The sequence below is a fragment of the Abrus precatorius genome, unplaced genomic scaffold, assembly GCF_003935025.1.
Source record: "Abrus precatorius isolate BTA unplaced genomic scaffold, Abrus_2018 Scaffold10, whole genome shotgun sequence".
NCBI classification, from domain to species: Eukaryota; Viridiplantae; Streptophyta; class Magnoliopsida; order Fabales; family Fabaceae; genus Abrus; species Abrus precatorius.
The window spans coordinates 7688919-7714916 of record NW_020874292.1 but is presented as its reverse complement, the minus strand read 5'-3'; the positions used below and the strand labels follow the sequence as shown (position 1 = coordinate 7714916).

The window sequence follows — 25998 nt, the reverse complement described above, 5'->3', positions numbered from 1 at the left end:
AAGTATCTTTTGTAAGTACACTCCCTGCATAAGATCAAATAGAGTCAGCAATAGAAAAAACGTCATCTCAAACTATAAGAGACAAGAAGACTTGTAATTCTCTAGCAAAAACACACACAATTCTAATCAAATAAAAATTTTAGTTAAACAATAACAAAATAAAAAAATATAAATAATTTCTAACTAAAAATAATATTAATAAAATTAAAAGCTTAAAATATTTAAAAAATATATTTATAAATTCATAAAATTATGCAATATTTTATAAATAACATATTTTAACCGATATAGAAGATTTGTGTTTTGTTTGGTTTTATAAATAAAATAAAAATGCGAGTAGAAAGAAAACCCTAAAAAAATAAGTAATTTTTTAAAACTTTTTGGTATAAAAGAAATATGAAAGAAAGTGAAAATAAAAAGTGATATTTTTTATATTAAGACATGTATGTCTCACATTCAAAAACATTTTTATACTAAGACAGGTATTTCTTACATAAAAAAATAATAATAATCTAAACGAAAAAATTAGAAATGTTTTTTAGAAACAGGGATTAAAAAAATACCAACATATTAACATATATATATAAAAAAAAAAAAACCCTTCCAAGCTAGTGGCAGTTGCATCTAAAATGTTTCCGTTCAACTGCTCCTTCCCCTGGGCAAGTAAGTCAAATCCCAAACCCTTCTAACACAACACCAAGAAGCAATGTCTGCAATGTAACGTGCATAAGAAGTAATAATTGTGAAGTATCCGTTTGTTTTTCTGATGTTCAAGAAAAATAAAGTTTACAAATAAAAACTTAGTGATTATTTTTACGTGAGTATGAACTTGTAGAAAACTTTGAATGACTAAGGGGTAACCAATCAAACCCTGAAGTGAAAAAACGGGTAGAAGTAAAAATTACGAGAACAGAATATTTAGACAATTGAAATTTGAATACATAAAATGTAGAAGGAATGATTCTTAATTATACTGGCCAAAATCAAATTTAGTAAAATATAGAAATATAGTGCGTGCAATAATTAATTTATTTTAAAGAAATGATCATTAACGTTGTTACGAGAGTTTTAAAAAATAATTATTATACAAGTAAAAAATAAATTAAAAAAAGTAAACAGAAATTACTTTAGACTCTAAATCATAAGGACAAAAATCTTAATATTTTATTAAAGAAAAAAGAATGAAAGTAAGAAAGGAGTATCCATAACTGCATTCGGTGTGTAGAAGGGGACAAAATTAAAAATCCAGAAACAGAAGTGGAAGTTGTGTTGTGTGGTGTTTCTGGGAATTAAGTGTCTTCTACAATAACCATAATCTCTTTCTCAAACTCTTCCATACTTTTCAATTTCAATTTCAACTTCAATTATCAAATTGTCTCCATGTCCGACGCTTATTGGAGATACCCCGAATCACGCCACGCCCCTTCTTCCGTCGCCGGCAAGCGCTCTCGTTCCGATTACGGTATGCCGTTTCCCCCCCCCTTCAATTTAGGGTTTCCTCGCCCGCTACCTCTTTTATTCATCACTTCTCCTTTTCATCTCCAAATTTTCCACTATAAGGGATTAATCGACCACTCGGGCTATATTCATTAGCTAATTGACCAAATCTTAATTCAAGCCATTTAGTTTTACACAAATTTTCTTTTATCTTTGGGGATTGAGGATTTCATTTCATAATTTTTTTCCTTTTTTTTTTGAATTCTGGTTGCAATGTATACATCATCCGAGAATTGAGTTTTCTCGCGTGACATGTCCAACACAAGGCTGGTTCTTGTGACTAATCACGAGTGTATGTGTTCCTTTTGTGTTGTTTGTTCGTTTTAATTTGGATATAGGTATTTGTAGGTCACGTGTCAATGTCATGATTATCTTCCTCATTATTATCTTGTTGGGTTGTGCATTGATGTAGCAGAGGATTGTGACAAGTAAATAAAGAGAATGCTAATTGTGTGTTACAAAGTTGGTTTGTAAGTTACACACTTTATGTAGCTTTATGCTCGATCTGTTTTATCAATTAAAATCTTACTGTAGAATGACATTATCTGGCAATTGAATAATTTGTAGTTTGACATCTTTATAAGATGTATTTTGAAGATCAATCCCGTTAACTTTACATGGTAGTCTGTAAGGGGACATCCCTAATTACTACTTAGTGAGTAGAGAGAATGAAAAGAATATTCAGTTCTGACGAATCTGACCAGTGTAAAACAGTGATGGATCTTGAACTACTCGATTTCTCTGTATTACACTTTACATAGTGCATGCTTCATAGCTATTAAATAAATAGGAACTGACTTGGGCAATCTTTGGGACTGTTTACCTTAAGAAATGTTTTCTTATCTTTTATTTCTGTTTTCATTTGCTTTTTTTTTTTTTTTTGTTGCATTTTGGGAAGTATGATAGGTTTGGAAAGTTGAAAACCGGTTGTGGTATCAAATTTTCAAGAAATGAAAATCTTGGAAGGTATTTGATCAATATATTTCGGTTGATTTTTGTATTGATGATCTGGTGCACAAACTGGTGTGAAGATTTCAAGTTCATTCATATGATACTTAATTTGAGGCAGACGAGGAGTTGGAAATTGAACAGTTTAGACTTTAGATCACTACTCACAAGCTAATTTTCAATTTTCTTATTGTCATGATGTGATTGAAAGTGACATAGGTCAAGTTTGAGTAAGCTTGGAGATAATTCCAAAATCAAATCAATATGAAAAATGAATAAAGCTTCTCTATAAGTCAAAAATAATTTATACTTTTCAAATTTTAGAGAAGTTAAATAAAAGAACTTTTTAAAAATATAGAAAACATAAGTTAATTTTAACTTATGAGATTCATTTTGTTACTTAATTTTGTACTCCTAAGAGTACTTATCAACAACTTTATCCAAACTGTGCCATCGTTGGTATCACTTTAACTATGTTGAAATCAAGCTTTGGCACCTATGTTAATGGTTAGCAAACAAACTTTTAGGATTTTTACATACTATTTATAATTAATTTTTCTTATTATTTATTTTCACCTATGATGACATTGTTATAAGGTGCCATCATGAACTTTCAACATATTTCATAATTAAACATCAACATAACATATTTCTTATGTGGCTGTGTCTAATTTCGGTGAATCTATATTATTGAGAGATATGTAAGAATTTCCAATAACCAAGACATACTGTTTCAAATTCCTATTGTCTTAATATTAGACTTATTACATCTTGATATTCTAATTTTCCTCAACCATGTGATTTAAATCTTTGTTTCATAATCATTACGCAAATGATTCTTTTCTACCTTGTTCTTTCTGTCTTTACATTCTCATTAATTTAAAATATTTAATTTTGAAGATGTCTCTGGCGTTCATGACTTGCCCAGTTACTTTCCCCAAGATGACGATAGAGCAGGGCTACGCGCAATTAGAGATACTGAATCCCTTGATGCATCCTATGAGCGTTACCTACGTAGTGCGGTATTAGCTATTTTTCTGTTCTTAAATGGATAGTTATTTTTTTCTTGTTCTTTTATGATCCTAATGGGCGTGTTAAATTTATAGGCAACCGGATCTATTTACTTGTGTTTGTTATGCATATAGATATGGATAGGATAGGAATTTTGGTCAAGTGGATTTTCAAGGCTTCAACTAATGGTTAAAAGATCCAAATAAATTCTGTTTCAGCTACAAATTTCTCATGGGGAGATTTGGAGGGGTAGGGGAAAAAAATAAAATGTCTTTTTCTTAGATAAATTCTTAAGACAAATAGTGTATTATTCTGCGCAATTATATGTAATGAACGCAAAATTGTAAACTCTATCTTGCTCTGACATCCTATCCAGCCATACTGAGCAGATGGTTGGATAACTTATATCGCTGGGTTCTACATCTTATTCAATCTCATTTTATGACAAAACACATTTTGTGAATCAATCAGGCCTTTTTGCTTAAGGGCTGGGCTAACTTATTGTACATTTTTCAGCAAGTTTCGTCTTATGGTGCGGGACAGTCTACTAGAACCATTGGTGGGCGAATTCCCAGTCATGCTATTGATGATTCACATGTCACAAGCATTGGGGGTATAGACAGGGGAACAAATCCAAAAGACAAAATCTTGGGATTAAGTAGTGGAAGGGCGGACCTTTCTCTTCCACCTGATGCTACCAGTACACTGTTTGTGGAGGGTTTACCTTCCAACTGTACAAGACGGGAAGTAGCTCGTATCCTTTCATGTGATTACCATTAGTTTAATGCTTTTCATTGTACATTCGTCCTCCTTAACTTCAAGACATAGATATTTTTCGTCCTTTGGTTGGATACAAAGAAGTCAGACTTGTCAGCAAGGAATCGAGACAAGTAAGTTTAAGTAAAAAGTAAAAACTTATAATATTTGCATGGATGGATTTTTTACTTGGATTTTGTGCAGCCTGGAGGTGATCCACTGGTACTTTGTTTTGTCGATTTTATGAGTCCAGCTCATGCAGCAAGTGCAATGGATGCATTACAGGGTAAGAACTCTTTGTCCTTTGGTCTTGTAATGACATCCTCATGCTGCTCATGCATGTCTTGGCCAATCCCGTATCTTCCATTTCTTTATTTCCTTCAGTGTGACAAATTTAAAAAAATTGCAGCAGAACAATTTTCTGGAACATTACGTACATTGTGTGGGAAAACCGATCTATATGTTTTGATTTCTTTGTTGTTCGTGTTCTTCTCACGTCAGTGTCTCAAGCGAGTGTGCTGCTTCTAGATAATATATGCAGGATTGGATTTGGGTAATAGATAAAACCACTTGCCTGATATAGGGTAGGGCAGGGTTTAGGATTTGACTACTGCCAGAAACATGCTCAGTGGACATGAATGAAGAAATTATTGCGAGGGCATTAAGTAAGCATCTGGATAAGAGTGGGGAGTACTACTTGGTGGCGTTTATGATAAATTAAAAACCAGCATTATATTTAACCTTACGCTAAAGATTTCTTATCTACCACATTTTTGGGGGATGGAGCTGGTTTGGCTCAGATGAAAATGGCAATCAACTTTAGAAGGGTGGCAGTATGCTTTACATTAAACTAAAATCATGACAATGAATTTTATCCACTCCTCGCTTTCTTTGTCGAGCTGAATGATGAACCTGACACCGATATCTTATCATTTCTGGTTGAAAGATTGTGGGGGCTAGATTATGAATACCATCCGTTTGACATTTCCATATTATGGGAGGCAGCTCCCTTCCTGGTTTTGAGTAATCTATCCGGGTCGCTCATTGGTTGCATTGAATGCTGATGGCTAAGGGCATGTTTAACGAAATCCGCTGTAGCAGTCTGTCATTTTCGTTTGTCCTTCCAACTATAAGCACAGTAAGGATTATTTCGTCAAAAACACGCTTTCATGTCACTGTTTATTGTTTGTTCCTGCTGCATAGATAATTAAGCTAGAATAGGATATATGTTTGAAATATTCTTTCACTGAAAACCCAATGGCGGAGAGTGTCCAACATTAGACATTTACTGAAGGTCACTCACCCTTCCTTCTTTTAAGTAGCAAGTTTGATCCCTTTGGTAATGAGTGAGGGACTCGCATTTTCACCTATGTTGGATAATTGGGTTTGAACGTTTTCACAGATGTATTTCAGGTTTATTATGTCTTAAGCTGAGGTAAGATATAGCACACGTCTCATATCATCTACCTATTGACACCTTAATCCGCCGTTCCGAACGTGGCCTGTTGTTCAGCGTAAAACAATAAACGTTAATTTTGCAGGTTACAAATTTGATGAGCTTGACCGCAACTCGGTCAATTTAAGGTTCCAATTTGCTCGCTATCCTGGTGCGAGGTCAGGTGGCGTGCATCGTGGCAAGCGTTGAATTATGCAATCTACAGGTGATTATTGCTATTATTACGATACGTTTACGCTATTATTAATGGTCGTTGGGTGCTGAATAAAAGCTTCAATATGAACGGTTAATCGTGCTGAATCATGATACGACAATTCTATGTAGGATTCACTCATTATTGGGGAGGTTATGGTTTTGAGAGTCAAGCGATCAGCCTTGCAGTTGAGAATTACAGTTGCTTTCTTTAGAACCAAATCAAACCTTGTGATATTCGTACCTGCGGAGTGCTCGCTAGAGATTCAGATCGTGCATTTGTTTGAGAAAATTTGTCTAATTTATTAAGTATAGATTGCTTCAAATTGTCGCTTGTTACAACTTATGTTTTTGAAGGTGTTTCACTGCTCTTGCCAATATATGTGGGAATAAGAAGCATGTTTTCCATGCATGCTTCTAGTGAGCCTTTCATATGTCAAATATTTTAGTTAATTTTATTAAATTACTCTCGTTCATGCTTTTCCCTAAAACCAACATATCTGCAATCTTCCGACATTACATATTTTTCAGCTTTATGTGATTTTTTTTTTCCTTTTTATAGTTTGTAGGTGTTTTCCCGTCATTCATGAAAGCGTTTCTCATATTATGATATAAGGATTTTGATTCGTAGATTTTTATGTTCCAAGTGGACATTTAGTGTTGGGTTTATACCCATGATTGTGCTCATATAGTTTGGATAAACTTCTCTATGTGTTTATACTAATAAAAAATTAAGAAATAAAATGAGTAAAACTATTTTTATAAGTTAAAAGTAATTAAATTTTTTCTGTTTTTTAGAATCTCTTTTATTTAATTTTTTTATAGCTTAGGAATATAAGTTGCTTTTAATTTATAAGAAAAGTTCTATTAATTTTTTAAGTTGATTTCCTTTCTCTATAAGACTATCCAAATTGGACTATGAGATATTAGAAAAGTCGATAAAGGTTAGTCTCTGTCTATAGTTATAATAACCTGCGAATTGTATCAGATTAGAAGTGATAATATGATCTGAACGATTGGTAAATACGTATATTTTATCCTGAGCGTCCAGTCCAACATAAGTTATGCTGCCAAATTTGAAGAGGATGATAAAATATTGAAGGATGCTGCCTATGCCATGTAGCGTGAAGACATTGTTCTTTGAATTTGATCGTTTTGGGATTTTAGCCATTGATTTGATGTCATTGGCGCCAATTTTCACTTGGAGAAAACTTTTAAAATGGGTATATGCAGATCTTTATCCTCCTAAAATTCTCACGGCAGAGAAATTGAGTGCTTGTAAGACAATGAATGATGAGTCTGTGGATGAGCTCCCCGTGGTGTGAGGAGACTGCGTTTGTTAAATCTGTTTCATTTCTCATTTTTCACTGGTACTTGCTATGAACTTTTGACATTATCAATGTATCTAAGCCACGAGTAATTATAATATTTTAGGCGGTGCATGTTTTTCTTTTTTAACTTTGATTGATATGCTTTAATTAATAATTATCAAAATCTTAACTTATTTGCATTTCATTTTTTTTTTAAAAGTTTCGTTTAAAGAATAAATAAGTCTTTTTATTTCATTTTTCTAATTTCTTAAAAAACAGAAAAAAGCGTGAAAATGTGATTATCTTTTTACAAGTATAAATAAAAATATATAGACTGAAAATAAAACCAAAAAAACAACAAATGTCTCCATGGTTTTCGTTGTCCTTGCCATGCCAAGACATCAAGCGAGGCGTAAAAAATGGTTAGTTTGCAACGGATATATAGTGCTATGTTTTCATGCTGCTCTGGAAGTCCCTGATAAGAGGTGGTATAGAATACATAATTTCTTCTGGTTACCAACGTCCTCTGAGAACAAGAATCAGTGCTTTTGCCGTCTGTGACATGGAATGCAATGCTGTTGGCAAGTGGGTGAATTGGCGATTCCCTTGGGGCTTGCTTATTTGTAAGTTCTGCCCGGAAATTGGTTCGGATCTCCTTTTCCACTGCAATTACGTACGTTAATTATCAAGAATATGCAGGATATTAGCTTGGAACGGTAAAATAAGAGTGAGAATATTACTTATCATGTAGTCTTTGATAATTATTATTTATCGTATGTTCATTTGGAGCAGTGGTAATTCGAAATATTACTTATCAACAATTACGTACATATGCTCTTTGATAATTATTACTTAGAACGGTAAAATCGTATGCTCATTTAGAACAGGTAATGTGGGCTTGGGGCTCCTTTCTTTTGAACTTTCCCAATCTTGTATGAGTTCATCTTGGGCTTCTGGTAATTGGAAATACATCAAGCCAGGTGTTAGTATGTTGGATTGGCTCAGCTGAGGTGTAACCTTCCGTCGGATTAACCTTTCATTGGTTCTTAATTTTTTGGAAATTTAAACATAACGTTGTGAAATTGGCGGGTTGGTATTTCATTATAACTCTGATATGACTTTAATCATTTATTCATCTTTTATTATTTATTGTATGAGAGACGTACCAGCTACATGAATAATATGCTTAGTGTTTGGGTTTAAAAATCAATCAAAATTATGTTAAATCATGATTTAATGTGAAAGTTATAACTTATCGTATTCAAATAGATCTACGTTTTAATAAATTTGATGCCGATTTAAACACACTAAATGTGTGTAAGATAACCATGGAAGAAAATAAATAATTAGAGAAGTATTGAAGGAGAGGTGATAGTTATGGATTTGAAGGTAATGTGGTTGTCGACGTCAACTTGGACCCTCTCTTTATATTATCCTGTGATTGTATTCTTAGTTTACGTTCCCATCATTTTCATGGCTTCGTGGTTATTGGGTTAGTCCATGCTTTGTTTGTTTTATTTTTATATCCTTTTCATTGGCTTCTGTCTTGCCTTCCAATGTTTTTATTCTTCTTTGACTCTTAATTTTGTGTAGTTGTGCAAACTCTATCCTCATTACTTGTACTAATCACTTTTTTAACAAATTTAAATCTTAGACATAATTGCAAGGTTAAGGAATTTTTTGCCACAAAAAATAACTTAGCATATTAACTTGATTTGAAAACAAAAATCAAATCAAAATTCGAATTATATATTAATAATGAAACTGGTAACTATTTTGTTTAATTTCTTTTATTTATAAATTTCACTTAGATTTAAAGGCTCATATTAATAAAACTAACTCAAATTTATTGTAGTCAAGAATTCCTGCGGTCAGAACAGTTGATGCTGTTTCATCAAGACTGAATGGCCAGAATTTAATTGCATGCGAGAAATTGAATTGGGTGATATCAAAATCACAGCCGTTCAATTTTGATCGAACCATGTACATTGAATGACTACACCAACTGCAAGGAATATCAATGGTAGCAAATCCATTGATGTTTAAAGGTTCCAGTATAATACACGAAAAAGTACTATTCTTTATTTTAATTTTTTTACCATCCCATTGTCAACTGGGTCATTACATGTTTTTAGTTTTTTTAATAAATTAATATATAATTTAAAATTTTCATTTTAAGGAAAATATTGAAGCCCTGTAATTCATTTTTAACATTTATGACACTTTGCAGGCACTTTTGTCATATATTTAGTCTTTTAGTAATATTAATCATTTTGGCTATAAAGTTTTAAATGCATTCAGTCATTTGTAACCTAGACGATGTTATAAATGTGACAATGACAGAAAATTTCTCATATTATTAAAAGTAGCACTTTTAGTACACGTTTCGTGGGAAAAGAGTAACTAAAAGGGTAAAAATTAGAATTGAAAAATATAGAAATTAATCATTGAACTAAAATAAAAATAAAAATAAAATGAAAGAAAATTCAAAGTTATTAATTTAATAGTAATTCCAAATTAATAAAAAAATTATACCCTTTTGCCATCATTTCTAAGTCTTTCTGGCCACTTAGAAAAAACACAAATACTCAATTTGATTGCTAAAAATTAATATACAGAAACATCAACATTTAAAAATGTAAAAGTTATATTTTAATTTTATAAAAATATAGATTATATTAATGTCTATTAAAGACTAGCGTGTGTAACTAAAAAATAACTCGTATTTATGACTTTTAAGAATTAATGTGTCGCGAGTTAAATTTAGAAAACACCTAAAAAATAAAACTTTACGAAAAAAATATATATTAGAAAACAGCTATTAAGCACTGTCTTTATGGTTGTATTAATTAAAGAATTAAAAATATTTTTTTTAAACAAAATGTATTACTGATGTTGTTTCTTATATTTTTAATAAATCCTTTTTATTTATTATTTTTTTAAAGTAATACGCTTAAAGTTTTGGAAAGCAAAACCTAATTTAATATAATAAATATATTTTTTTATTAATTTCTTGTATTTATGTAAAAAATGTTTTTTTTTATATTTAAAGTATGCTACCTTTTGGTAAAGGATTTTATTTTAGATTTTTTTTCCATTTGTGGACAAAAAAAAAGATAAAAGAGAAAAAAATAATGGCAATTTTATTGACTTCAGTCTTTAAAATTAATTTTAAATATCTAAAATATATTTTTTATTAAAAAATAATTTTTTATTACATTCTTATATTATTATATAATAAATAATTTTTAATAAAAAAATCACTTTCTATTACTTAAAATTAAACTTAAAAATTAATATTAACAATTTTTTACCTAGTGCTAATTTTAAAATGTTAAAAAACTTGAACTGAAAATAGTATGGATGTGATACAGAAAACTTTTAGTGGCTGAAGTAATACGTTTCCTCCCAAAGAATAGAAACGCATAACACTGTCTTTTGGTGTGTAATTTCTCAGTCTTCTAAATGTATATAGACACTCATGATCTTGATATCAGCCCTTAAGTACACACATGGTCATGATGTTCTTTTGTTCATTAGTTCATAATCACATGCATGAAATTTGACATTCACATCTTTGTGTTTCAGTTTGTAAGAAAAGGATACTACTTTTGCCATGTCTTCCACTTTTGAAGTAGAGCGAAGCAATAGTGTTTCAGCCTCAGAAGATGAATATGAAAATGAGGAGTGCCCAGTGAAACAAGTTGAACTCACTGTGCCCAAAACTGATGACCCAACAATGCCTATTCTGACATTCAGAATGTGGATTTTGGGCATTGTTTCGTGTGTGGTGTTGTCCTTTGTCAATCAATTCTTTTGGTACAGAACACAACCTTTGAGTGTCACCTCAATTTCTGCTCAGATTGCTGTTGTTCCAATTGGCCACTTCATGGCAAGGACCTTGCCAACTCGTGTCTTCTTCAAAGATACATGCTTTGAATTCTCACTCAATAGGGGGCCATTCAGTATCAAAGAGCATGTTCTTATAACTATCTTTGCTAATTCTGGTGCTGGAACTGTTTATGCTACTCATATTTTGAGTGCAGTGAAGCTCATGTATAAAAGAAAATTGGGTTTTCTTCCTGCATTATTACTCATGTTAACTACTCAGGTTTTATTCTACCCACAACCCTATATCTTCTTTTCATTTATGGCTAATAATAGACTTGTGATTCAATAACTTTGATATTTATGAATTGATGTAAACATACTCAGAATCAGGACATGAGTCTCATGAAGGAAGTATAACCAATCTTGTGGAAATTATGATAACAAAAACACATATATTCTGTGCTTCAAGGCACAAGGTCTATGCTTTAACTTTTAAGGAATTTTATTACCTTATAACTTTCGTAGTTTATTTTTGGTTGGAGGGAGGTGGACACCGAAAAAGAGGCAGAATATACTGTGAAGTTTGGATCCTCACACCCTCCTTGCATGTGTGAGAGTTCTACTAGCTGAATTTTGTCCGGGGCATTTTTGCAATGCAGAAAATTGGATGAAATAAACCCTCTTCCTGGAAGGTGTAACTAAAAAATCAAAAGCCTTAATCAGAAATCATTTACATCTTAACAAATCAAGTTTGAAAGATGTAGGTTGGTTTTACAGGGTCATATTGATTTTTTATAACTATGATAAAAAAAACCATTAATCTAGATTATATGATTCTGATACTTTTATTAGAATAAATAGTTGAACTTTTAATCAATACTCAGTTCTGTTCCAATAGATCTACTGTTTCATCTTTGACCAGGTTTTATTTAGTCAGGGATACTCATATTCTTAGTCCTAGGTTGAGAAAATGATTGTCGTAGTCAGCTAAAGTTGCTTTTTTTACATGATATTAATTGCTGTAGTTAACTCGTAATATTGTCTTGAGTTATGCCGCTTCCTTATTCAATTTTAGGTGCTGGGGTTTGGTTGGGCAGGACTGTTCAGGAAATTTCTGGTTGAGCCAGGGGAAATGTGGTGGCCTTCTAATCTGGTTCAGGTTTCATTATTCAGGTAAATTCTATTTAGTTAATGTGTTAATCAATGGCTTTTTCAAGAATGCAACAATATTGAGTCAGTATATTTTTAATGCAGTGCTTTACATGAGAAAGGTAAAAGACCAAAAGGAGGCACAACACGCACTCAATTTTTTATCCTTGTCTTGATCTCTGGCATGGCTTACTATGTTTTTCCCGGCTATTTGTTTTCAATGTTGACATCTTTCTCTTGGTTATGTTGGCTTGCCCCCAAGTCTATCCTAGTCCAACAACTTGGTTCTGGCTTGAAGGGTCTTGGCATTGCTGCATTTGGTTTTGATTGGTCTACAATTTCTTCATACCTTGGTAGTCCACTAGCCAGTCCATGGTTTGCTACTGCTAATGTTGCCGTTGGATTCTTTCTTGTTATGTATGTGATGACACCAACTGCTTACTGGTTAAATGTGTATGATGCCAAGACTTTTCCAATATTTTCAAGTAAGCTGTTTATGGGAAATGGTTCACTGTATGACATTTCAACCATTGTTGACTCTAATTTCCATCTTGATCGGAATGCTTATTCGAAGAATGGGCCTGTACATCTTAGCACATTCTTTGCAATGACTTACGGCCTCGGATTTGCAGCACTTTCTGCTACAGTGGTGCATGTTATCCTCTTCCATGGAAGGTAGCCACTTCATGGATCATCTGATTTATATCATCAATATGACATGTTTTAAGATTTTAGTATTATGCTCCCCCTCCCCTTCTATAAATTTTATCTATGTAGCTCTTGAATATACAACATTCTGAACATTTTATATCAAACGCCTTCAACTTCAAGATCTTTTTTTGTCCAGAAACATGTTATATGTTCCCTTTCGAAGCTAAACTTTTTATGCTCTAAACTGAATTTGCATGCGTGAAGATATCATTTATTGGCATACTTTAATATGAAAATATTTGAAGTATTATTTCATATGAAAGTCTTCCCAGTCCCCCCCAACCTCATTCCAAATTTTATTTTTGAAAATATGTTGTGTTTTTCAAAACATATTTTCATTTACTCTCACCATGTGCCCTATGCAGGGAAATATGGATGCAAAGCAAAATGGCCTTTGGAGACAGTAAAAAAATTGACGTACACACAAGACTTATGAGGAGGTACAAATCAGTCCCCATGTGGTGGTTTCTCATCATTCTACTGGTGAACATAGCTGTTATTATGTTTATTTGTGAGTACTACAACGAATCACTTCAGTTGCCTTGGTGGGGTGTATTGCTAGCCTGTACAATTTCCATTTCCTTCACTCTTCCAATCGGTATAATAGCAGCCACTACAAATCAGGTATCTTAACAATTCACTTACATAGCTTGCTAATTTTACGTTGGTACTAAGGAGAATTCACTAAGATCACATCTCTTTCTTTGTAACAGCCACCTGGTTTAAACATTATAACAGAATACATAATTGGTTACATGTATCCAGAACGCCCTGTGGCTAACATGTGCTTTAAGGTATATGGGTACATTAGCATGACTCAAGCACTAACCTTTTTGCAAGACTTTAAACTTGGACACTATATGAAAATTCCACCAAGAACAATGTTCATGGCACAGGTCAGTTATGATTCCTTTATCATTTTAAATTTGAACTACAAGATTAGAGCGAGCACATATTAGGAGTTATTTATGATAAAACAAAATGTGGCTGCATTGTATGTAGGTGGTAGGAACAGTCATATCAGTGCTTATATACACAATAACTGCATGGTGGTTGATGGGGACTATCCCTCACCTTTGTGACACTACCAAACTTGCACCTGATAGCCCTTGGACTTGCCCAATGGACAATGTGTTCTATGATGCATCTGTTATATGGGGTCTTCTTGGACCACGCAGAATCTTTGGAGACCTTGGTGAATATGCCAATGTGAATTGGTTCTTCCTTGGTGGAGCCGTTGCACCCCTTCTGGTTTGGCTTGCTCACAAGGCATTCCCAGGCCAAAAATGGATAGCTCTAATTCACATGCCTATCTTGTTAGGTGCAACATCAATGATGCCTCCTGCAACAGCAATTAACTTCACCAGTTGGATAATTGTTGGGTTTCTCTCAGGGTACATTGCATACAGATATAGACAAGATTGGTGGAAACGCTACAATTATGTATTGTCTGGTGGTCTTGATGCTGGAACTGCCTTCATGACAATCTTACTCTTTCTTACTTTGGGTAATAAAAACATTGCACTTAATTGGTGGGGAAATAATCCTGAAGGGTGCCCCTTGGCCTCTTGTCCTACCGCAAAGGGCATTATGGCTGAAGGTTGCCCTTTTCAATGATCATTGCAAAATTTCCTTTTTTAGATGAAGGGTGCCCCTTGGCCTCTAGCACTCATCACTTGGATGCCATTAGCTTAATATTTCAATTTAAGTTGAACATTTGGTCTGTATTTTTGAACGTTTAACAGTATAAGCATAAAAGTAGCTTTTGAACCATGTCATTGTTGATGGTCATGTCTTTTTAACATACAACCAAACTTGGACCACCATGTTTTGGAGAAAGATGAACACAATGGATTGAGAAAAAGCATAGGTCAATTGTATATGAATCATTGTAATCGTATCAATCAGAACTTTGGCTCTCCTATTAGTCTTTGGTATACTATTGTATAATTAATCATCGATTCGTAGAAAAGGCATCGTTTGCCTACAATAATTGGCAAGTGTTTTCCATCGCGGAGCGTTATCACCACTAAACCTTTCAATTTACTTATTGTCGGGACATGATGAGATTGAAAGTGATGATTGATGATGCTCAGTATCACCTTTAGCTTTGAAGGATATGTAAATATCTTGTTCAGAATACCCATCTACCAATTGTACATTTTAATTAAAGAAAATATTAATATTATTCCTTTAGACTGGTTTTAAATATTTAAGAGTATTAGAGTTTCATTAAAAAATAAATATTTTAAAATACAAAATTATAAATAATATACTTTTTAATAAAAATTTATTACTTATTTATACTTAAAATAAACCTTTAGACTGATATTAATAAAATCATTTTTTTATTTTCATCTATTATTTATCATTTTGGACATGCGTTCCAAAGCCTCTTTTATTGGTGTTGATCAAAATTCAGTTGCATAGTGTGCGTTTGGATAAATTTTAGGATTTCAAAATAAGTTTTGTTGCAGCAAGATTGATTTAAGAAGTAAAAGTTGTTAACTCAGTGCTTTGGGTAGAATTTTCTTTTAGGTTTGAGACTCATAAAATATATTTTATTTGTATTAAAAATGATTCTACTGTACCAATATAATAAAATTAATAATCCTTGGGTTTCTTTAAAGAATAATGTTAAAAATTTGTAAGTCTTGAATTTTTAAATTATTTTTAATTGGATTGTAGTCACATTTTTATTAGAATTTGGTTAAATGTAGAGACTCAATTAAAAATTTTAAATAATTTAAAAATTAACTCACGAGTTTAATTAAAAAATTCTAAAGTATAAAGATTTATTTATAACTTTCTGAAGAATTCAAAAACCTGCGAGTAATTTAACAAAAAAACCCAAATACAAAATAATTTTTAAAAATTAATTATTTTAATGTCAATTCTATCAAAATCTGAAACAAATATTTTCTCGTAATGTCACTACGATTCACTCAACATATTTTATAATTGAACTTCTCAACAACATGAATGTTGATTCTCTACAATTCGTAAAATGAGTTAATTTTCTACAAAATTTTGATAAAAAATATTTTATACACATAAATAATGTATAAATTTTAATACTTATCAAGAGTGCTTATAAACAATTGGGAATGGACTATTCATTAGAAGAAAGAAAGAAAGAAATAAACGAATTTGAGGGAAAAGAAAATTTTAAAAATCAGTAATTAGGTAGAAACAGCATGAATATTTCAAACTAAAATTTTCTACACTTTCAGCCTTTCGCAGATTCAAAAGGTCTTTCGCTGATTCATTTCTTCCAAAAATATAGTAATTTTCTTCGTATTGTCTTTTGGTGTGTAGCGAAATCTTCATAGTCTTTCATGCACGTATAATAGACCAAATATATATCTGAAATTATATGTATAAGTCAATTTAATTCTTGAAATTACAAAACCGTTATTTTAATATTTAAAATGATTAAATAAAAGTTGTTTTAATAATTATTTCTATAATTTTAAATCTTAAAATAACTATCATAAAAATATTGGCCTCTAACCCTGCTTTTCTCCGCGTATGACCATGTTGTTTTGTTTCATTAGATCATAATTACATGCATTATATTTGACGTTCACATTCTTTTTACGTTACTTTTGTACAAAAAATATATATTTTTACTATGGCTTCAATTTTTGAGGTTGAGGGAAGCAAGAGAGCGTCAGAGAATGAGAATGAGAACGAGAATGAAGAGTCCATAGTGAAACAAGTGGAACTCACAGTGCCTAAAACCGATGATCCCACAATGCCTATTTTGACATTCAGAATGTGGGTTTTGGGCATTGTTTCATATATGTTACTGTCCTTTGTTAATCAGTTCTTCTGGTACAGACCACAACCTTTGAATGTCACCTCAATTTCTGCTCAGATTGCTGTTGTTCCCATTGGCCACTTCATGGCAAGGACCTTGCCAACTCGTGTCTTCTTCAAAGATACACACTTTGAATTCTCACTCAATAGGGGGCCATTCAATATCAAAGAGCATGTTCTTATAACCATCTGTGCCAATGCTGGTGCTGGAACAGTCCGTGCTTCTCATATTTTGAGTGCAGTGAAGCTCATGTATAAAAGAAATTTTAGTTTTGTTCCAGCCTTACTTCTTATGCTCACTACACAGGTTCTCTATAAGGATTTCTTTTTCATTTTTAGTTTAGCTGAAAAGCTAGTAGACTTGTGCTTCATGTTAAATCATACAAGAAGTATCATATTCTATGTGTCAAAACTTAGGTGCATTTCCTTAAGTAATATTAGTTTTATTTATTAATCAAAATTTAATTTTTACATAAGTAATTTGCGATAGTATTAAATACAAATATTTTACTAAAATGAATTTATAATTTTAATTTAATTATTAAATAACACTAACAACACCTAAATATTATTACATATATATGTTTTGTCTTATAGAATATTGGCCTAAGTTATTCTCCTTTATTCAATTTTAGGTGATGGGGTTTGGTTGGGCAGGATTATTTCGGAAATTTCTGGTTGAGCCAGGGAAAATGTGGTGGCCTTCTAATCTGGTCCAGGTTACACTATTCAGGTAAGTTCTATTAAATTAATGTGTTACTCCCTCAGTAGCTTTTTCAAGAATGCATGTATGCTAAGCCAATGTGTTGATGCAGTGCTTTACATGAGAAAAACAAAAGACCAAAAGGAGCACAACAAGTACTCAATTTTTTATCCTTGTCTTGATCTCTGGCATGGCTTACTATGTTTTTCCTGGCTATTTGTTTTCAATGTTGACATCTTTCTCTTGGCTATGTTGGCTTGCCCCCAAGTCTATCCTAGTCCAACAACTTGGTTCTGGCTTAAAGGGTCTTGGCATTGCTGCATTTGGATTTGATTGGTCTACAATATCTTCATTCCTTGGTAGTCCACTAGCCAGTCCATGGTTTGCTACTGCTAACGTTGCCGTTGGATTCTTTCTTGTTATGTATGTGAAGACACCAATTCTTTATTGGTTAAATGTCTATGATGCCAAGAATTTTCCAATATATTCAACTCGGCTTTTTATGGGAAACGGTTCACTGTATGACATTTCAACCATTGTGGATTCTAATTTCCATCTTGATCGCAATGCTTATTCGAAGAATGGACCTGTACATCTTAGCACATTCTTTACAATGGCATATGGCCTTGGATTCGCGGCACTTTCTGCTACAGTTGTGCATGTTGTGCTTTTTCATGGAAGGTAGCTAGCCACTGCATGAATCATCTTAATATTTATCATTAATATGCCATATTCTAGGATTTTTGAATTTTATTCCCCCTTTTTTATGTGGCTCTTGGATAGACATTATTCTAAAATTATATGTGCAATACTCTTTGTATCTGAAGTATGTTCATCTCTAAACAGGATTTCTCTACACATTCATGTAATCAGTTACTATAATGAATTACGCTTGTAGCGAAGATTGCATTAAATTGGCATTATTTCACATCATATGTATGTCTTTAATCTAATTGGTCCAACCAAATAAGTGACTTTGTTTTATTATTTAATATAGAAACCGCAGTCTGCACCTCGCTACCATATTCCAAATATAAATTTTTTGAAAAATATATTATGTTAATTTCATTTACACTTATTATATGTACTATTATGCAGGGAAATATGGATGCGAAGTAAAGGGACATTTGGAGACAATAAAAAAAAAGACATACACACAAGACTCATGAGGAAGGACAACCCAGTTCCCATGTGGTGGTTCCATGTACTTCTAGTGGTGAACATAGCTCTTGCTGTTTTTGCTTGTGAGTACTACAAGGAATCACTTCAATTACCATGGTGGGGTGTATTGCTAGCCTGTGCAATTTCCTTTTTCTTCACTCTTCCAATCGGTATAATAGCAGCCACCACAAATAGGGTAGCTTAACAATTTATTAACAGAGCTTGCTAATTTTATATTAGTTCTAAGTAGAATTCTCTAAGTGCTTCTCTCTTTTTTCTTAACAGCCATCAGGTTTAAACATTATAACAGAATACATAATTGGTTCATGTATCCAGAACGCCCTGTGGCTAACATGTGCTTTAAGGTATATGGGGCAGTGAGCATGATTCAAGCGTTGTCCTTTTTGGAAGACTTCAAACTGGGTCACTATATGAAGATTCCACCAAAAATAATGTTCATGGCACAGGTCAGTTATGACTTATGATCCCTCTATCATCTCGAATTTGAAGTACTACATATAAAATTAACATAAAATATTGGCTTGACTATGTTTTATGTAGGTGGTAGGAACAATAATATGTATTGTAGTACACAAAATAACTGCATGGTGGTTGATAGGGACAATTCCTGACCTTTGTGATATTTCCAAACTGCCACCTAATAGCCATTGGACTTGCCCAATGGACAATGTCTTCTATGGTGCATCTGTTATATGGGGTCTTCTTGGACCACGCAGAATCTTTGGAAACCTTGGTGAATATGGCAATGTGAATTGGATGTTCCTTGGTGGAGCAATTGCACCATTTCTAGTTTGGCTTTGTCACAAAGCATTCCCAAGCCAACCATGGATACGTCTAATTCACATGCCTATTTTATTGGATGCTGCTGCAATGATGCCACCAGTAACAGCAGTGAACTACAACAGTTGAATAATTGTTGGGTTTCTCTCAGGGTTTGTTGTATACAGATATAGACAAGAATGGTGGAAACGCTACAATTATGTGTTGTCTGGTGGTATTGATGCTGGGACTGCATTCATGACTATCTTGCTGTTTCTTACTTTGGGTTCCCACAACATTAGTCTTAATTGGTGGGAAAATAACCTTGAAGGCTGTCCCTTGGCTTCTTGCCCTACTGCTAAGGGTATTGTAGTTAAAGGTTGCCCAGTTCAATAATTTCCTCAAAATGAATGCATGTTATGTTATGTTATGTCCCTTGGCTTCTTTTTTTAGCTATGTTATGTTTTGTTTGTTTGGTTATGCTTCTAAGACAATAAAATGAATGCATCAATTACTCTAGTTATGCTCATCAAGATAAATAAATTGCTACCCTTCGAATGGTGGACTTCAAATTTATGACAAATCTATCCCCTTGGATTAGCCTTCGCCATTTCTATAGCAATGTGATTAAGGAAACAGGTTTGTTTGAATGTCATCAACGATGCATATTGTCAAAAGGTGTATGCTCTCATTCAAGAGTTGTTTTGGTTGAGCTCTCGTAAGGAAATACTTGTGTGTGCATTTTAAAAAAATACCTCAAATATAAAAGAAACATCTCAAAATATTCTCTCCCAATAATACAAAAAATATTGTTGTTTAAATATCAGTTATACTTATATAAGTAATAATTGTTTAAATTGAAGGAAAGAGATGTCTTTAATAATTGTTTATTTTAGCAATAATTTCTTAAATTTTTAAGTAATACTAATAAAGATGTTCTTATAAAACTCAAAATGAATCATACTTGCTCTAAGTGAGAGTAATCGGGAAGACCATTCGTAATTGAGTCAAGATAATAAATATTCGAAGGACTGACAATTAGGAATTGAGTAAAAATTAAAAATTGCTAACAATAGTATTAAATGATTTCAACCTTACCTACCTTGTTGCCGATTCACCTTTTTTTGGCTTCTTAATACACTTGCAATGGAAATTATTTTTTAAGCTTAATTATATTTTTAGTCTTATACTTTACTTTATAGTAATATAATTTTTTTAATTTTAATTTCTTAATTTTTTAATAATTTTAAATTATTTAAATCAAGTCTCTTATCTCAATGTTTTATCTAATAATTATAATAAATATAATATATCATTACCTTGTACAAATTTTGAAAGAAAAAATATATAAAATTAAATAAAAATAAAAGATAACTTTCATTATTTTATTTATTATTTCTATATAAATATTGTACATATTTTTTTATTAATTTATAGAGATAAATAATATATTATCACCTCTGTTATTTTTATTAATTATTAAATAGTTTAAGGAAAAACTTTTAATTTAAATAATTAAAAAATTAAGAAGACTAATTCTGAGCAATTAAAAGTTAAAAAAAAAACATACAAAGTACGAGAATTAAAGTATAATGAAATATTTTTATTAAGTATTAAAAAATTGGATAGTATTAGTCATTAAATTTAAAAATAAATGAATTTGAAGGAGAAGAAAGTGTTATGAAATATTTCAAATTAATTTAAAAATAAATTAATTTGGTAGAAATGTTATGAAATAATTTCAAATTAATTTTTTGTATCTCTCAACCATCCGCAAATTAAAAAGGTTATTGATTTAATAGAGCAAACTTCTTTTGCTGAGTTTGTAGCCATTCATTTGTTCTCAAAATCATAGTAATTCCTCGTACTGTCTTTTGGTGTGTAGCAAAATATAATAATAATAATTAATACACATGAATTCATATCGGTCTCTTTCTTTGCTTTCGTCCATGCATGCACGACAATGCTAAGATCTGACAATGACATGTTCTTTATTTGACATTGTTTTGTGCAACAAAGGATACTTTTACCATGGCTTCCATTTTTGAAGTTGAGGGATGCAAGAGTGCCTCAGAGAATGAGAATGAGAATGAAGAGTGCATAGTGAAACAAGTGGAACTCACAGTGCCTAAAACAGATGACCCCACAATGCATATTCTGACATTCAGAATGTGGGTTTTGGGCATTGTTTCATGTGTGTTGTTGTCCTTTGTTAATCAGTTCTTTTGGTACAGAACACAACCTTTGTTTGTCACCTCTATTTCTGCTCAGATTGCTGTGGTTCCTATTGGTCATTTCATGGCAAGAATGTTGCCAACTCGTGTCTTTTTCAAGGATACAAACCTTGAATTCTCACTCAATAGGGGGCCATTCAATATCAAAGAGCATGTTTTGATTACCATTTTTGCCAATTCTGGTGCTGGAACTGTTTCTGCTACTCATATTTTGAGTGCAGTGAAGCTCATGTATAAAAGAGAATTGAGTTTTCTTCCTGCCTTATTACTCATGTTAACTACTCAGGTTATCTTCTATCTCCATTTCTTGTTTAGCCTCGAAGCTTGTTGACTCGTGCTTCAAGAATCTTTCATATTCTTAGCTGAATGGTAATGTAATCAGAATCCATGGGATTAAAGAATCATGAATCAGGGGAAGAAAACAAGTCTAGCTAATCTTGCTAAAATTGCAAAAACTTCGAGGAGAAATTTGAAAATCTGACATTTGTTAACAAAATGATTAAAAACTTAGATTTTCTCATTTAAAGTGGGAGTTATAGTTTAAAGGGTAAAGTATACAGTGAATGTGAAGTTTTAACTGCCTGAATGAAAAATCAAGAGTTATGAAATTGTTTAAAATTTTAACCCTTGGTTTTCTAATCAATGATTATAACTTGACATTTTAATAGCTGCTAAAATGTACTTCCATTTTAAAGAAATCAAATCCGAAATAATTGTGTTTCTATTCAGTCATAAGGTCCATGTAATAAGGGATTTGTTACTCTTCCAGAATTTTGTCTTTGTTGGTTCAAGGGATGATCCACTAATGAGGTGGGCTTTTTAGTGGGATATTCATAAGGCAGGTCAGAATGGATTATCTTTATTCTTATCCGTCTAAATTTTGATAGAGTCATTTATTTCAACTCCCCAAAGACTATTCAGAAATGACTATCATAAATAGCTTAAGTAAAATGTAGAATATTATCTTAAGTTGTGCTTCATTATTCAATTTTAGGTGCTGGGATTTGGATGGGCAGGAATGTTCAGGAAATTTCTGGTTGAGCCAGGGGAAATGTGGTGGCCATCTAATCTGGTCCAGGTCTCATTATTCAGGTCATTTCTATTTTTTTGATTTGTTAATTAGTAGCTTCTTCAAGATTGTAACTATGCTAAGTAAATATATTAATGCAGTGCTTTACATGAGAAAGACAAAAAGCCTAAAGGAGGCACAACACGTGCTCAATTTTTTCTCCTTGTCTTGATCACTGGGTTGGCTTACCATGTCTTTCCAAGCTACCTGTTTTCAATGTTGACATCTTTTTCTTCGCTATGTTGGATTGCCCCCAAGTCTATCCTAGTTCAACAACTTGGTTCTGGCATGAAGGGTCTTGGCATTGCTGCATTTGGATTTGATTGGTCTACAATTTCTTCATACCTCGGCAGTCCACTAGCCAGTCCATGGTTTGCAACTGCTAATGTTGCTGTTGGATTTGTTCTTGTTATGTATGTGATGACACCAACTGCTTACTGGTTAAATGTCTATGGTGCCAAGAATTTTCCCATATTTTCAAGTAAGCTGTTTATGGGAAATGGTTCACTTTATGACATTTCAACCATTGTTGACTCTAATTTTCATCTTGATCGGAATGCTTACAATAAGAACGGGCCTGTACATCTCAGTACATTCTTTGCAATGACTTATGGCCTCGGATTTGCAACATTGTCTGCTACTATTGTGCATGTTGTGCTTTTTCATGGAAGGTAGCTAGCCACTATGTGAATCATCTGATTTTGTCATCAATGTGACATGTTTTAGGAAATTAAATATTATATTTCCCCCCTTCCCCTTTTTAAGTTTTATTTTCTGTGGCCCTTGAATAAACTTCATTCTGAATTTCTCGAACATTTTCAACTTCAAGCATTTTTTCGTTCAGATACATGGTTGAACTTGTACAAGCTGTATTCTCTTTCCAGCAGAAACTTGTTCTGCTCTAAACTGAATTTCCATATACTCATATTATCAGTGACCTTATTCAGTTCTTCTTTTATTGAAGATTGCATTAAATTGCCATACTCTTACATCCTGCAACTACAACTTCTTATATTCAACTATGGGAAAATGTTATTCTTATTATGTAACATGGATGTCTAGCATAGTCGTCATAATATTCCAAATTTTATTTTTGAAAATTTGTTATGTCCTTCAAATTTTTATTTTTGTTTACACTAATGCACTTTGCAGTGAAATATGGAATCAAAGTAAAAGGGCCTTTGGAGACGGTAAAAAAACTGACATACACACAAGACTAATGCAGAGGTACAGATCAGTCCCCATGTGGTGGTTTCACATTATTCTCGTGCTGAACCTTGCTCTTGTTATATTTATTTGTGAGTACTACAAGGAATCGCTTCAGTTACCATGGTGGGGTGTATTGCTAGCTAGTGCAATTTCCATTTCTTTCACTCTTCCTATTGGTATAATAGCAGCCACTACAAATCAGGTATACTAACAATTCACTTAAAAGAGTTTTCTAATTTTACATTGGTGCTGAGGAGAATTCTCTAAGATCTCATCTATTTCTTTGTAACAGCCACCCGGTTTAAACATTATAACAGAATACATAATTGGTTACATGTATCCAGAGCGCCCTGTGGCTAATATGTGCTTTAAAGTGTATGGATACATCAGCATAACTCAAGCACTAACCTTTTTGCAAGACTTTAAACTTGGACACTACATGAAAATTCCACCAAGAACAATGTTCATGGCACAGGTCAGTTATGATTCCTTTATTGAACTATAAGATTAGAACACATATTAGCAGTTATTTATAATGAAACTAAATGTGGCTGCATTATATGTAGGTGGTAGGAACAATCATATCAGTACTTGTATACACATTAACTGCATGGTGGTTGATGGGGACTATCCCTCACCTTTGTGATACTACCAAACTTGCATCTGATAGCCCTTGGACTTGCCCAATGGACAATGTGTTCTATGATGCATCTGTAATATGGGGTCTTCTTGGACCACGCAGAATCTTTGGAGACCTTGGTGAATATGCCAATGTGAATTTGTTCTTCCTTTGTGGAGCCATTGCACCCATTCTGGTTTGGCTTGCTCACAAGGCATTCCCAGGCCAAAAATGGATAGCTCTAATTCACATGCCTATCTTGTTGGGTGCTACGGCAACTATGCCCCCAGCAACAGCAGTAAACTTCACCAGTTGTATAACTGTTGGTTTTGTCTCAGGGTTTGTTGTATATAGATATAGACAAGAATGGTGGAAACGGTACAATTATGTATTGTCTGGTGGTCTTGATGCTGGAACTGCCTTCATGACAATCTTACTCTTTCTTACTTTGGGTGCCAACAACATTAGTCTCAACTGGTGGGGAAATAATATTGAAGGGTGCCCCTTGGCTTCTTGCCCTACTGCTAAGGGTTGCCCTGTTCAATAATCACCAAAAGATTCTTCATTTAGCTACATTAAGTATTTTGTTTTGTGTACGTGGTTTTAAGACAACCAAATGCATCCATTACTGTAATTATATGCTCATGATGATAAGTAATTGCTAGGCTTGGAATGGAGGTTTAGAATTTGTGGAAAAGCCTTGTTTTCAGATAATTGGCCTTTGCCATCTCTGCGGCAATGAGATCAATGGAGAGGTTTTTCAACTGCTGGTTTTTCAGTTATTGCATTGTCATCGATGCTGTATATTGTCAATAGGAGAATGTTTCCTTTCAGGATTTCCTTGTTTGAGTAGCATTTTTGACATTTTATGAATCAACCTTCCAATATTTTATTCTTCCCAGATTCTTCTCTTGTATTGTAATTTGATCTTGCCTTTTGTCAATTAGGTGGCCTTATCATAGCTGAAATTGATATGGCATTATTAGAATGGGAATAAAATTGGAGTTGCAATGGGTCGTAGATGGGGATTTAATTAAGGATGGATGGGGTTAGTGGCTGGCATCAACACTATTGTGATAAAAAGTGTGACAAACCGTAATATGGCTGGCATGTGAGAAATGCTGACTCGTCACTAACAAAAATTCCACATCATGTTAATGATCCAAGTGGACCTGTTGGACTGGCCACCTTCAATGGCATACAGAAAATTTTGCTCCATGTCAACATCAACTCAAGTAGTTAACAGCAACATCTAACGATAGTGTAACTCCAGGATCATTCGTGATGATAAAATAAAATTTTTACGAACTGATACAATTCTGAAAAAGAGGGACCAAAACAATTACAAAACTTAGGGAAATTAAAAATATATTTAAACCTAATTATAGCACTATCAAAAGCGTAGGATGATAAGACTGATGTGTTTTCTATACCCTTTGAACAATCATGGAAGATTACGGTTGCTTCTAGACAGAGCCATGTAGGAAACGCTAGATTGGAGTGAAAAAAGCGGAAAACAAGAAATTGAAAATGACTCTGC

The 25998-nt window shown here is 32.9% G+C and overlaps 3 protein-coding genes and 1 pseudogene across 6 annotated transcripts; all 4 read left to right on the top strand.

Annotated features, from left to right (window-relative positions):
- The first annotated feature begins 1169 nt into the window (after positions 1-1169).
- Positions 1170-23588, top strand: LOC113865272 (RNA-binding protein 2-like). 4 transcript variants are annotated; one of them, XM_027499726.1, is made up of 7 exons: positions 1170-1462; positions 3346-3467; positions 3973-4210; positions 4285-4346; positions 4417-4498; positions 5754-5873; positions 5993-6345. In XM_027499726.1, exons 1-6 carry the CDS (start codon positions 1381-1383, stop codon positions 5855-5857), a joined length of 690 nt encoding a protein of 229 aa, XP_027355527.1. In that variant the 5' UTR covers positions 1170-1380; the 3' UTR covers positions 5858-5873; positions 5993-6345. The 4 variants fall into 4 exon arrangements, 3 of the variants coding, with proteins under 3 accessions (XP_027355527.1, XP_027355537.1, XP_027355515.1); XR_003504979.1 differs by lacking the exons at positions 5754-5873; positions 5993-6345 and adding an exon at positions 23578-23588 and having other exon boundaries at positions 1233-1462; positions 4417-5530; XM_027499736.1 differs by lacking the exons at positions 5754-5873; positions 5993-6345 and adding an exon at positions 6849-7315 and having other exon boundaries at positions 1233-1462.
- LOC113865263 (oligopeptide transporter 6-like) lies at positions 10668-14781 on the top strand. Its single transcript, XM_027499701.1, has 6 exons — positions 10668-11281; positions 12077-12174; positions 12256-12825; positions 13227-13485; positions 13575-13757; positions 13864-14781. Exons 1-6 carry the CDS (start codon positions 10787-10789, stop codon positions 14476-14478), a joined length of 2220 nt encoding a protein of 739 aa, XP_027355502.1. The 5' UTR covers positions 10668-10786; the 3' UTR covers positions 14479-14781.
- On the top strand, positions 16496-19723 carry LOC113850793 (annotated as a pseudogene).
- Positions 21359-25005, top strand: LOC113850784 (oligopeptide transporter 6-like). The gene is made up of 6 exons (XM_027481328.1): positions 21359-21847; positions 22556-22653; positions 22732-23301; positions 23783-24041; positions 24132-24314; positions 24406-25005. Exons 1-6 carry the CDS (start codon positions 21359-21361, stop codon positions 25003-25005), a joined length of 2199 nt encoding a protein of 732 aa, XP_027337129.1.
- The last annotated feature ends 993 nt before the right edge of the window (positions 25006-25998 follow it).

Bases quoted from the DNA above. Each gene is read 5' to 3' on its own strand.
- LOC113865272 (XM_027499714.1), top strand. From the start codon at position 1,381: ATGTCCGACGCTTATTGGAGATACCCCGAATCACGCCACGCCCCTTCT. The intron at 4,211-4,284 runs GTATCCTTTCAT...TTCAAGACATAG, and splicing joins TACAAGACGGGAAGTAGCTC to ATATTTTTCGTCCTTTGGTT. The intron at 4,347-4,416 runs GTAAGTTTAAGT...GATTTTGTGCAG, and splicing joins TCAGCAAGGAATCGAGACAA to CCTGGAGGTGATCCACTGGT.
- LOC113865263 (XM_027499701.1), top strand. From the start codon at position 10,787: ATGTCTTCCACTTTTGAAGTAGAGCGAAGCAATAGTGTTTCAGCCTCA. The intron at 12,826-13,226 runs GTAGCCACTTCA...TGCCCTATGCAG, and splicing joins GTTATCCTCTTCCATGGAAG to GGAAATATGGATGCAAAGCA. The intron at 13,486-13,574 runs GTATCTTAACAA...TCTTTGTAACAG, and splicing joins TAGCAGCCACTACAAATCAG to CCACCTGGTTTAAACATTAT.
- LOC113850784 (XM_027481328.1), top strand. From the start codon at position 21,359: ATGGCTTCCATTTTTGAAGTTGAGGGATGCAAGAGTGCCTCAGAGAAT. The intron at 21,848-22,555 runs GTTATCTTCTAT...ATTCAATTTTAG, and splicing joins TACTCATGTTAACTACTCAG to GTGCTGGGATTTGGATGGGC. The intron at 24,315-24,405 runs GTCAGTTATGAT...CATTATATGTAG, and splicing joins GAACAATGTTCATGGCACAG to GTGGTAGGAACAATCATATC.